Source organism: Ceratina calcarata, unplaced genomic scaffold (assembly GCF_001652005.2).
Source record: "Ceratina calcarata isolate Rehan_Ccalc_2016 unplaced genomic scaffold, ASM165200v1 scaffold12, whole genome shotgun sequence".
Taxonomy (NCBI): domain Eukaryota; kingdom Metazoa; phylum Arthropoda; class Insecta; order Hymenoptera; family Apidae; genus Ceratina; species Ceratina calcarata.
In genome coordinates this window covers 759,598-773,181 of record NW_017132978.1, presented here as the reverse complement: position 1 = coordinate 773,181, position 13,584 = coordinate 759,598, and the positions used below count along the sequence as shown (strand labels likewise).

The 13,584-nt window shown below is 42.6% G+C and overlaps 2 protein-coding genes across 3 annotated transcripts in view; both read left to right on the top strand.

Moving 5' to 3' along the window:
- Positions 1-3,228, top strand: part of brp (ELKS/RAB6-interacting/CAST family member bruchpilot) — a 42,642-nt gene extending 39,414 nt beyond the window's left edge. For both annotated transcript variants that reach the window (XM_026814444.1, XM_026814446.1), the window contains 4 exons: positions 1,271-1,516; positions 2,243-2,430; positions 2,562-2,616; positions 2,939-3,228. In XM_026814444.1, coding sequence (XP_026670245.1) covers positions 1,271-1,516; positions 2,243-2,430; positions 2,562-2,616; positions 2,939-2,974 — 525 coding nt within the window. In that variant the 3' untranslated portion in view covers positions 2,975-3,228. The remainder of the gene's footprint in view (positions 1-1,270; positions 1,517-2,242; positions 2,431-2,561; positions 2,617-2,938) is intronic.
- Positions 3,229-3,260: 32 nt separating this feature from the next.
- Positions 3,261-9,694, top strand: LOC113464445 (ELKS/Rab6-interacting/CAST family member 1). Its single transcript, XM_026814279.1, is given in 6 exon segments — positions 3,261-5,336; positions 5,411-5,571; positions 5,636-5,783; positions 5,859-5,959; positions 5,961-6,021; positions 9,617-9,694. Coding segments are annotated over 6 exon segments (2,145 nt in total). The 5' UTR covers positions 3,261-3,740.
- Positions 9,695-13,584: the final 3,890 nt, after the last annotated feature.

Genomic DNA, 13,584 nt, shown 5'->3' with positions numbered 1-13,584 from the left:
CCGACGAAGCAGAAACTCGCCTACAGCTCATATATATATATACATATATGTATATGCACGCCGCAAATGACAAAACATAAAATAATAATCAAATCGGTTTGTGTAATAGAATGAGAACGATATCGTGTATATAAGATTTATATATACGTATACAGACGAAAAAAAAAAGCTATCAAACGATGCACCCGCACATATTTTTCATCTTCTGTTGCGTACATGTATATCTCGGGGCGTCCGTCACACTTCACAGCGAAGCGCTGCATCGCCTTCACCATTTATCATACCCCCCTTCGAGATTGTTTCGCATCCACCCTTATTATTATTATTATTATTATTATTATTATTATTATTATTATTATTATATATACTCGTATGTATATAGAATTGATTTATTATTATTCTCCACGAAATCGTTCCCCTTATACTATTGCGATTACTTTCAAGCACAACCATATTGCGTGCTCGTACATGCTCTTTGTTTTCGTTTCTCGAGTATGTTAAATGGTTATGCCGTTATTTTTATTGTTGTTACATCATTAGCTGCAGCGACGAGCGAACCGGGTCGAAGCGAATCACGAAACGATGTAACGCAATTCATCGAAAGAACAACGATCGAACGTTTCGATCCCTCTCCCTCGTCGACTCTCGTTCGACTGGTCAATTATTATTATTCTTATTATTATTAATGCTACAGTTCTGTTGCGCGTTCGATTCGTCGGAACGATGAGCGATCACTTCTTTCGTTTTTCTACCTTTGATTTCGTTTTGGGAGCATGCTACTGTATTCGAGATGCCAGAGATAGAAAATGGTTCTTAGCCACGTATGTAAATTGCGATGAATGAGTCAGCCACTATCTGCGATTATACACGTATTTGTACTGCAGAATGGATAACACACGGAATGCGTTCTCGCGCACATCTTGTACATGTCGACATTTTTTATCTCGACGCATACGTTTTTTACACATATATATATATATATGTATATAATTATTATTATACTCGTACGCTATGAACGTCACTAGATTTTTTGCGAGATACCTGCGAGTTTATTCTTATACGCGCGTTTCACTTGTTTTTTAATTGCGTTCTTATCTGCATCTATCATTCATGAACGCTGCTGCCACTTTTACGAGTCGCATTCGAAATCGTTTACCGCATTACGTAAAATTTAACGAGCGCACGTTTAAAGTGAGGCAGCTTTCATTCATCTAGCCGTAGCGTCTCGTAGACGGTGGGGCAACGGTTGATCGTTTGTTTCCCGACGCAGGTGGACTTGCACGAGGCGAACAAGAGAGTGCAAGCACTCCAAGCTGGCGCCGCGAGACCTGGTATCGACACTACGCAAGAGAGAAGACAGTTGGAGGAACAGATAAGACAGATGGAAGAACGAGCGAGGGCCGTAGACCAGAAAGCTAGAACCGTAGAGGAGAAGGAGAGGACGCTCCAAACTCTCGATCAGGACCTGAAGAAACGGAAGGCGAAAATGGATCAGCTGGAACAGCAGTTACAGAAGGTACGCAGAATCGTAGAAGGAAGAATAAGAAGAGAGAATCGTTTTTATAACCGATCTTGAATCACCTTGAATGATATATCATTGAAATTGTCTTCATAAGGTCTATAATCGTAGGAGTTCAAAAACATGTGGTTCCATTTAAAAAAATCAATCTGACCTTCAAATCTTTTAAGCGCCTCCACTTGAAGTAGAGTTATGTACACCACGTAATTAGTCCCTCGAAACCAAGCAACTTTTGTCTGAAACATTTCTTCCTATCTCACAAAATGTAGAAGTTATTCAGGTGGCTTGTTTTTAGCGACTCACCCTGTATACATTGACAGTTCGGCCGCCGAGTAGTAAACGTACGGTACAAATACACGCGAATGAGATCCTTAAGTTTTTACATTGAAATACGATAGCTTCCGGACACGTGCCACCGAACGGAGTCGGGTTTCTTATCTGATGTAGCATCGCTCGTCACTCGACGCCGCGTAGCACAGAGTAAAAAAGTAAGCAAAAAAGTAAGCAAGAAACCTAAGCCCGAAAAAGTAGACGAGCGAGAAAGAAACGAGGCAAAAAAGTGTGAACGAGGCTCGGCGTCCAGCGAGCAAAAACCGGTGGCGCTTAAAAAAGACTTAAAAAAACGTGACTGTTTTACTTCTTAACGCGATGTTTTACAGGGATATAAAACAATGTTAATATTCGTTTGAGAAAATACCGTTGATATAATTCTTATGTGTTTAGAGCGGTGGATCGCCAGACAAGAGGCTGGCGGAAATGCAGAAGGCTCTCGAGACTGCCGAGAAGGAGATGGAGAAAGCGAAAGAAGAGTCGGCCAGAAGCTCCGCCGAGACCGAGAGGTTACTGCAGCTGATACAAATGACTCAGGAAGAGCAGAACGCCAAGGAAAGACAAATCAGAGAGCTTCAAGAGTCAGTATCACACGCGACGATTCGTACAATCGCTAGAGTCCATTCTTTAAATACCTTCGAACTTCGTTGTGTCGTCGGTGGTTCTATGCATAAATCCTTTATCCACGTGCGATTAATAATTCTGTTCGCAGTGCACTCAAAGCCGCACAAGCCAAGTTGAAACAAGCCGCAACTGCACAGCAAGAGGTCAGTTCGAAACTCGCAATGTTTTTATTTCTTCTCTCTCCTACCGTTTACCCGCTCGGACTAATCTCGTTTGACGCTCCAAAGGAATCTCTTTGCGGCGGTTCCTTTGCGCGACATCGACCGTGCCGATATAAAAGAACAAGACTAACCGACGTGTCTCTTTTCAATTTTTCATGCTGACCCTGGACAACGTATGAACCTGCGCGTTTATCGCCTTGTCGTTGTTGTCTTTTTTCTTACATGCACGTTTCCCCCTGTTTGCTTGAACACCGGCGATTGGTTATCATGTGAAACGAACGTACGCGACCGAATGGGAACGCAGGCGGGTGCCGCCGGATTCCTAAAAAGCTTCTTCTAAGGTCGATTTTCGTTGGGGACGCCTTCTCCGTTCTTTTTAGTACAATTTGCATATTAAGCGAACTTTACAAGTACACACGAACTTATATTAAAATACGAAACTTAAATAATCGAACGGGAAACGAAAGAAGACACCGTACTGATTCGCCCACTCTCATGTCGACAACACATTTGTCAAGATACATAATTATTTTACGTAACGCTGCGACCATTGTTAACATATTTAATAATTGATAGCAGGAGAATATTGACGATAATAACAATAATTATAAATATATACATATAAATATAAATATAACTATAAATATGAAAATATAGATACATATATAAATATAAATATTAATGTAAAGAGAGAGAGAGTGTGGAAGAGGGAGGACAACGGCTACAATAATCTTAATTAATAATTAACGATCCGCTCGTGTATGTACATATATATGTGTAACGTGAATATATGTATATACATGCCACGCAGGAGGAACGGATAGACGCATGTACAGTACATGTGTATATATACACGTACACGATAGAGAGAGAGAGAGAGCGAGCGAGCGAGCGAGCGAAAGAGCGAGAGAGGGAGAGATATGTATGTAGATATATAAATATAAATAATATACATAAAGAATGTGAATGGCGCGAGACCGAGATGCAGAACCGATCAGAGGCTGACGACTGTTCACGCCAGAGAGAGACGATGGCTTCGATGCTGAGAGCAACGATGAGAGAATCTGAACGAGGGCCACCGCAAGAACCGAAAACCGCCACGTTCAATGCCATTCGGAGAACGTGCAAACCTTACGTCGTTCCACATGAAACCAGTCGTTCGCACACACGTGTTCCCCGCTTTCCACCCCCTGTGTGTCCAATCGTTTTTTTCGTTCACCCTTTCTTTGCGTTCGCACTTGCCTCCGGGCGCGCACCGCGCACAGCAGCCGGATAAAGGCTCGATGGAGGAGAACCGAAAGATCTCGGAGCTGGAACTGAAGGCCGCGGCGTTGGAGAGGCTGCTGAGGGAGCAGGCTTGTTCCAAGAGGATGAAGGACGCCAAGAACGTCGGTATGGAGGAATGGAAGGAGGAGCTAGAGGCGAAGAACACGAGGATCGCCGAGCTGGAGGATCAGCTGACCGCGTGCAAGAACGTGAAGAACAGTAATAACGAGTGTACGCAGAGTTTGAAGCTGATGGACGAGCTGAAGGAGGAGAAGAAAGAGATCGAGGCAAAGAACGAGCGTATATCCCAGCTGGAGGACGAGCTACGGTCGCTGAAGAGCTCGGCCAAGAGGAAAGGATCCGAGGCTCGAGTGGAGGACAACGAGGTCTGGAAGCTGGAACTCGAGACGAGGAATCGGCGGATCGTAGAACTCGAACAGGAAATGGAATCGTTGGAGAATTTTCTTAGAGAGCACGCGGACACGGAAAGCGTACGTGATCTCGAGGTCGTGATCGAGAGAAAGACTAGGAGGATCGAAGAGCTAGAGGACACCGTGGCGGAGTTCGAAGATTTCTTGAAACAGAATCCGGACGTGAAGGAACTGCACGATCTTCGGTATCAAGTGAAAGTCGCGAACAAACGGATACAAGAGCTGGAGAGATGGATAGAGAAGAACGACGAGAACAGAGAATCCAGAATCGATCAGGAGAGGGTCATCGAGCTGGAGGAGATGGTCACGCAGTTGGAAGAGTACGTGAGGGAGCATAACGTCGATGTTTTGAAGAGGAAGCTGCAAGACAGAGAATGCAGGATCGAGCAACTCCAAAGTCGAGTCGGGTGCTTGGAAAAGGAATTGTTGAAGCTCGAGGAGAAGTATAAAGGTACTTTCTTTCGAGATCAAGTAGATTTATCATCTAGTAATAATTTGGGGAATCTAGCAGGGACAGAGAAAGGAACGATAACGAAGCCGGACGAAGACTTCGAGCAGAAGATGAAGAGAATGGAATACGCCTTGACCGAAAAGGACAACAAGCTTCAAGACTACGAGGAACAGATCGCCGAGAACAAGAATGAAATAACGAAGCTACGGAAGGAAGCAGTAGCTCTGCGTAAAGAGCTCAGCGAGTGCGACGACATCGGGATTCTGAAGGAAGAGATCAGGGTGAGGGACGAGAGGGTCCAACAACTGGAAGACGAGGTCGATTCGTTGGAGAAGGCCTTTAACGAGAGGATCGACTTGGAACAGATCGAGGAGTTGGTGAACATGGTCAAAGAAAAGGAGGACAAAGAGCAACAGTTGTCGAAGGACCTCGCAGAAGAGAGGACCAAGATCGAGGAACTGAGCGAAGCTCTTCGCGAGAGCATCGTGATCGCGAGCGACAGCGAGAAGAAATTGAAGAACGAAGAGAAGATCAGGACGGAGGCTGTTGAAAAGGTAAAGTGAAATAACAAACAAGAAATCCAGTAAGACATTCGTAAAACGATATAATATATTCATTTTTTTATTAGATAGCTAAGTTGGAGCAGAGGATCGTGTCGATGCAGAGCGCATCAGCGTTGAAATGCATCACCTGTCAACCCCTCCTTTCGAAACTGCACAAGTACGAGAAGAAACTTGAACGCCTTAGCGAGGAGAGGAACGTGCAACTCGAAGATCTGCATCAAATGAAGTAAGCGTCCCTCACAATCTGCTATAAAAATGCTTATTCAAAGTATCCTTTATAAAATGTGCAGACGCGAAGCTTTGAAAGCTGCGGTCTCCGAGAAGGACGCGCACCTAGCTCTGCTGGAGCTGTCAGGGATAAAAACCGCCGTTCAATCGGAGCAAGCAGATCGATTGAAAGCGGACAGGAAAAGATTATTGGACGAGCTGAAGAAGGAGGTAATTTCTAATTCCCTACTAACGATACCGCCTCAATTCCAAATAATTAACTACGGACGAATCGTCTGATTACAGGATGAGAAAAGTATTGAGTCATCGGTAGAAGCGAGTACAGCTGATTCAGAAGGATCGCAGCTGCTGACGAAACTTTTGGAAACGTCCGACCACGAAGAGACTCAAAAGTGATCCGAGCTCGCCAAGGCCGGTCACGACGAACAGCGGACAGCTGCTCTCATTCGTGAGTTCTCTTCTTAATTACATTTCGATAGAACACTTCGATCATTTGCCAGAAGCTACCATAGCTAGGAATTAATCTGCGGCGACTGTAGAACAATCCCCCGAGTTTCTCGCGTTGTTTCACCGCAGAGAGAAGACGACGACGGGCTTGGAAGCGAGAAGCGGACACGATCACGCGACCAGAGACCCACTGACAGGATAGCAGATAAGTAAACCAAACCACGTATGGTCGTACATGACAAAAAAAGAACAACCAAACAGACAAAAGCTATCGGTCCTCTTCGATGTTATCACGTGCACACACACACGCAACCACAGTAGAGACAAATCTAGAGCATTTCTAGAGTCGTACTAGATGAGAGAAAAGAACAAAACAGGCAACCGAGATACCTCATCGACGTCGACGACAGACAGCATCCATTCATCAATCTCAGTCATCATCACGAATCACTATCTTCATCACCATCATCATCATCATCATCTGTTCGATTCATCTATTACCAGCCTCGCGACAATTCTAAAATAAATTAGAATTGTCGCTCGCCAGATTCGCCCGAGTCTTCGGGATAATCGATCAACAACGATTCGCCTGATCGAGAACGTGTTTCGCTGTTGCAAACGGTGCGCAATGAACAGGTGTCCCGCTACGCACGAAACTCGACGGTTTCTCGGAGAAATGATTAACGCCCGGGTAAATGAACGACGCAGGGCGTCTCGGGAAGATGGGTACACTTGTTACGATAGAATTTAGATAGCTTTTTCAGTAGACGAGTTGATTGCATGTCTCAGAATCGTCCAGGGATGCTCTGTTTCGAAACGAACGGTTCACGGTCGCGACGTCGAGTTTCGTCCGAGCTCTGGTCTTGAAGAAATTCAGAAACATGACGTAAGGGTGGCAAAACGTTCTTTATTTTTTAAGATCCTCATTGAACCAAACGAAACGGAATCGTACCATTATAAGAATATACAGCTGAGTCAATGAAAAGCGTCGACTAGATGCAATTAAATGTCGCTAAATACTGACTCAACCTGTATTCCATGAACAATATGAGGGAACGATTCTAAATAGTCACTCGATCTTACTTCCTTCCACTGTTAACGTTGACAATTCCATATCCTCCACGATTAAAATTGTCTGATCAGCCGAGGAAGAGATATACATACGTGAAATCTAAACCCTCTAATTTCGGATTTCTTGTTACGGGTCCAAAGACGAGTGTTAGAACTCTAGTTGCAAAGAGCTAGGAAATAACGAAACAGAAAACGAGAATAGAAACGAAGCAGGAACGGTAGTTAGGAGAGAGAATATACGTATGACACGAGGTGTCCTGCGAGCATTTAAAGGGAACGATGACCGCGGTCATTTTGAGGTTTACTAAAAGAGGTTTCGGAGAATTATTACGGACGGTGCTGATTAGCTTTCAAGATGACAATAAACGAACGTTTCGTGCATGCTCGATGATCTTGTGATGCGTGAGGGGAGTGAGACGCACGAAAAAGACGCAGCAATACTGATCATCGGTCTATCGTTCGATCGATCTTCGATGCGGATCGTCGCTGGATCTCATAGAGGATCGACAAGGGAGATTTTCGTCTCGTCAAATATAAACCTTACGATGGCCGAACGCAATTAATAAAATGTACATAATTAACCGTGAACCGCAGGACGTACGTATGTATACAAGTTTGTAGAGTACTATAGGCGAATTGACACGTTAGCCGAGCTACCTATCGCCGCGGAGCGTCTAGAGAACTGTTAAACGCGCGTGAACAACTTCCATATAGTTTCTCAGCCCCATACACACACACACTTGGTACGTGTCTATTTTTTACGTTGACAGCCGTGCAGATGTTTATGAAAATTGTTGGTGAACCTTCGTTCGTACCGTTAGAGCGACGTTTATTGAAACATTGTTGACCGAGATCTTTACACGTGTAAATAGCCACTCGTATACTCGTCAATTTACATATATAATAGAGGTTTAGAACGTTTCTCATGGGAAAATCTGACTTCCTCCAGTTTCGATCCTTCGTTACGCCCGACGGACGTTGTTGCAACTCGTTTCCACGAATACAATTTCAATCGTTGTTTGATTTAGAGGAACGAGTCTCGTTCGGAGGTAGTCTATATATTAATAAAAAAAAAAATTAAAAAAAGTTGCACCGATATCTAATCGAGCTTGGAATAGAGAGCCTAAGGATGGAACGGTTCCATCGGTAAGTTGTTGAAACGAAAATTAAACTAATTACTCCATTACTACTAGTTCTAAAGTGAATCGACGATCTGACTAGAAGCGTTCTTTTCGTGCGTCGTCGATGAAACGCATCCAGGATAAATATGTACAAACCACAACGATCGTCCTTAAACGAAGATAGGAGACAAATGTCCGGAAGCGGTGGTGGCGTGACTCCGTCTGAGAAAGAGCCGTTCAAACTGTCACGATTTCTGGTCGACGATCATTACCGTGATCGCGTATGTTCAACGAACGGTGAAAATTGCGAGAAGCATAAAAAAAAAGTCGGAGGAACTCTCGATGGCGAAGAGAAACGTTGGGAGAGCTGACAGAATATACCCGAGGCACTAAAGACGGGACAGAGAAACGAGCCGTTTGTAAATACATAGTCGACGATAGTCCTGCGAGCAAAGAAAGAACGATGCCCACTTGTGGTCCCCGCTGATTCTGACACCCATTCCCAGGCATAGGCAGCTGCTAGTCTAGAGCTAATTACCTGTACTAAGTGTATACATTAGATATCTCGCTGAACACGAATCTCTCGAGTATTTAACGGGATCCGACGTACGAAATAGAGGAGAGACCAGCAAGCAAGAAAGTAGAGAAAAATCCGCGACACCTATCTCCACGATGATGTTACGGAACGCAAAGGCCATCGAATCGAACGGAGATTCGCGGGTGAAGCTGACCGTTCTAGGGATGAAATTTACTTCGTTTCAGGAATTTACTAAAGTAATATTAAATAGGAAGCGAACGACGCGTTCTTCGTCCGGTGTCCGCTCGCTGTATACATATTCTATATACAAAGAAATAAAAAAAAAATATACGTTGTATTGTCGTGTCTATCGTACGAAGAGTTAAGAGACATGTTGAAAGTGTAAAAATTTTATCGTTAATACTTTAAAAAAAAAAAAAACAGATGCTCTCTTTAAGACGTCGATAAATCGCTCTTTCTCGTTGCTAGCACCTTTTTCCATGTTCGATCTCTGAGGCGAATCTTTAGGAAAAGGACAACCGCACCTTTACGAAATATACCCCTCTTACGAAAGACTTGAAACACTCGCGCGAATTCTATTGATCCAGATCACGCTGGAATCGAAGGGCATCGGATTCTCTGCCCTGTGCGAACGAGCAAAACCGAGATAGAACATGTCGCCACGAATTCCGTTATCCCTCTTGACTCGAGCAATAGCTATCGCGCACCACGTTGTTTTCCGTTCGAGTTATCTCGTTTGTCGTGGAGAGCAGTTTAAAACAGGTGGGAACAATTTCTTTGATATAATATTTAAAAAAAAAAAAAGAGAAAGACATATCGGGAACGAAAACTCTTCTTAAGTGAATTTTCTTTGGAAATTGCAACAGGAGAATCGAATCCACAGACAATCGAACGACGACAAGCATCCAGATGATAATCAACGACACTCGATCTTTACGGACTGATGCTCTAGTTTATTTCGTACAAATTCTGATTTCAGTACAAAACGTATTCTCGTCCCGCCGGCAATGTAGCTCGACAGTTCAAAGGGTTTTCGTTCCTCGAACTTTGCGTTTAGACAGCGAGACATCGAGTAGAGGGATAGGGAGATAGGAGAATGCGAAGCATAAAGGGAAAAACGGTTGACGATTAGCAAACGTGTGCCACCGTCATATCAAGCCTATATCATCATGTTATATTATACATATTATATATAAATATACATATATATATATATATATACATACATATATATATATATATTATATATATAGCTAAGCAGAAAAAAAATTAATATTATCGTTAATTGACACAATTGTTAACGTGATGTGACTGTGTTCCGTGTGCATGAGTTTAACAATGATTAAAAAGAAAATAATATGAAGTCTTTCTTTCGATCGCTCGAGAATTGAGAAGGCCCGTGTAAGCGAGTGTTTGAACTTAAATCTTCTTAACGGTACCCTTTATCGTGTCCGAAATAATTAACATAACCACTCAATCAGTAATAAAGCAATCACTTAAACATTCATCATCGTATCGTCTTTATCAGATATTTAAAAAAAAAAGGTTGTAAACAGTAGGATGTAATCGCTTTAATAATTGATTAATTATCTTCAATTTTAAGACTGTTTAACGATTAAACGAACAAGCGTGTGCTTCGATATTACAACGTTCTACGTACGTACTTAAAAATAGTCTGTCCTCCGAGCTACGCGGATTATCTAACTCAAAATTGTGAATAGAAATAAATGGATGACTGATGGGTAAAAATTTTCCAAAAAGAAAAATGAAAAAAAAAAATGAAGAAATCACGCAATAGGATTCAAGTGCGAGGAGGAGCTACCTTCGAACATGAACAAATAATGAAACCTTTATTCGGGACGCTGAAACGAACTTATCATCAAATTTAATCCTATCCGATTTGAAATGGCTAAACTGCAGGTTTGATGCACTTACGCCGCGTGGTGTCGTACATGTTTAAGGCTATTCAGGATATCTCGATGTTCATGTTCTAAAACACGGTTTCCCAGCTGGCGAACGTTATAATTTGCATAAAAATCGGCAGTCTAGAAACGCATTTCACATTCGACGAGTAGTTAGATAACGACTAATTAGAGACTAATTCCACTAACTCTCCGTTTTTAAATATATCGACTAGGTATTTAAGCCGAGTAAAGGTTCCATCGTCCATCGAGGAATTGTCAAACCGTGGAACAGGTTGAATAGTAATCGTTCGTGCCGCACTCGAGTGATCCTAAGCTGAGACTGTTCCGTGGAACATGAGCGAGAATGAACGCGAGTATCGTGAGAGCGCGTGAGCGAGGCCGTCTCGATATTATTTTTCGACTCGACTGTTTAGTATTTACAATGATAAAAAAAACAAACAAACAAACAAACAAACGTTTCTATGTGAATATTGCGCAAGGCGCGTCGTGGTGGCGTAATTGACTCGGTTCGAAACGAAGCGGCGCCGGATTTAATTAATTGGCACAAAAATCACGCGATGCGACGGCGATTGATTTGTTGAAAAACGGAAACGTGATCGACGATGCCGCGGGGACGACGAGAAACGACGTCGCGACGACGCGGCTCCCCCGCCCCCTTTTTTTATTCTCCAATTTCTACGTGTTTAATCGTTAAGTGAAAATAAGTAACGGAATGATGGGCAAAACGAAATAACAGAGTCGAGTATCGTATGCCGTGTTCGATCGTTAATTAAAATGAAAAATTGCAATACGATTTTCGATCGCGTGTACATACCTAATGGAGCTCTAATACAATAATGCGTGATTGACGGGAGAGAGAGAAAAAGGAGTGAGGGAGAAGAAACAGGGATTCAGGGATGCGAGCAAAGTGTCGAAGCCTAGCATCGACGACGCTTTAATTAAAATCAACGATCGACAGATGATCGAGGAGTCCTTTCGCCGTTTCATTCATCGTTCGTTTCTCTCCGATGCAAAATGAAAAGGAGTCCTCGATCGATCACGAATCGTCATGGGGCGTAAGAGAGAGAGAGAAAGAGAGAGAGAGTAACGACGAGGTTTAGCGTAAGTTAAGCTAAGTTATTTAAAAAAAAGTGAAGAGAAAAAGCAAACAGTTTATTGAAGTACATTGTTGCAACTGCCATGCTGTGTGCCATTATATAACGATTCACGTAAATCTTACGATAAAAAAATATTGCAAAAAAAAAGTGAAATGAAAAATCTCTTATGCGCGTTCCCGTCTGTCTGAATCTTCTAATTACACCGGTCTGGGAGAAGGTGTCCGATCGAACAATCGTTTTCACGCATTCTGACGTATATTATAATATCGGTGTCCTAATAACGACCAAACGAGGACGAAACGCAGCCAAGGACAAATTGTATTTTAATATCTCTATATAATAATTTCCCCCCCGGACCCCATGGAATTTCAGATGATTTACGCTTAGCACGACGAATGTTCGACTGATTTGTTAAAGGATGCGGGGAAACGAGGACGCTTCTCGGCATACCGGACAGTTCTTTCTCGAGGCCACGCAGGGGACTCGCGTACACCTGCCCGCTCGAAGCATGTACATTAATAACGAACGATCGACACGAAATCGACAAATTGTTTGATGTATACATACATTATACATACACGTTAACGCGAGCGGGTCACGTGTACGATGTTTCCCCGCTCGGGTCGAGCGTTCTCCGAATGAAATGCGAATTTAGGAGGATTCGTTCCTGCACTAGGGAAACGTGGATAATAAAAAAAAAAATGACATTTTTTTAAATGTGTCCGCCGTCGATGTACAATTTAATTGCATGCGCGTTTAATCGATGTAACGCATTCAAAGATGAAATAAATTATATCGCGACACTCGATCATCGATGAGGGAGGAAGAAATCGTTGCAGCGTTCATTTTCTCCGCGATTGTTTTTGACAGATTAACCGGTAACTACACACGGATAGATATAATTTGTACATATGTTCTTTTCTTTAACTGTCGCGAAACGAGATGTGTGATTGCCGGTTAAAGGAAACATACTATACGTGTAACCATATCGCTATCTCGTTTTATGTACTCGTGTCACTCCACCTGTAAAGATATAATTAATACACAGCCACAGAGACACACGCAGACACATACACAGACACAATGTAAGACTAATGTGTTCATCGATCACGTTACAACCATCGATAAATTCTAGCGTCGTGCGAAGGGAAACGGATAGGATGTTCGAGGGAGATTGATTTGTTCGAGGTTCGGCGCAAGAACGAATTCCTACGTTCGCGAGACTCGATTTCGCGTGTCGCGACATCTTAAAAGAAATAGCGAGTACATATAATCCAATTTGTTAGTTGACGACGGTGTGAGGGATGAACGAACGAGAGAGAGAGAGAGAGAAAGGGTTAATTAAGTAAACCGAAGACGAGGTCGACCCATCATAGATTCAAGCACAATAAGGAACTAGTAGGGCCAGGCACAATAAAATTCGGCCGTCACGTTGTAGGCAGCGATCTGTTAGAGAACAAGTCATATTAAGTATCTATATAGCGAGACTATTAAATAAACACATATTGTCTATTGTCAGGAGAAGTGTATTCATTGTTAAATATGCTGATCCCCATTCTCCGAGACTTTGATTATATAGATCTGCCGTTAAGTTGAATAAATTCATTACACAACTAAATATCGTAGTTACAATTCTTATTACCCATGCTGAAAATACAGAGTGTCCCACAAAGGGCTTTACACTGTTTGATGTCCCACCGTTCCGTACTCTTTACACATTTACATTATTATGCAGATTCTATACGGAATACTGTATAGTTGGCAATATTAAGGATGTATAGGCTATATTTTAGAATATATTTAAATATTTTT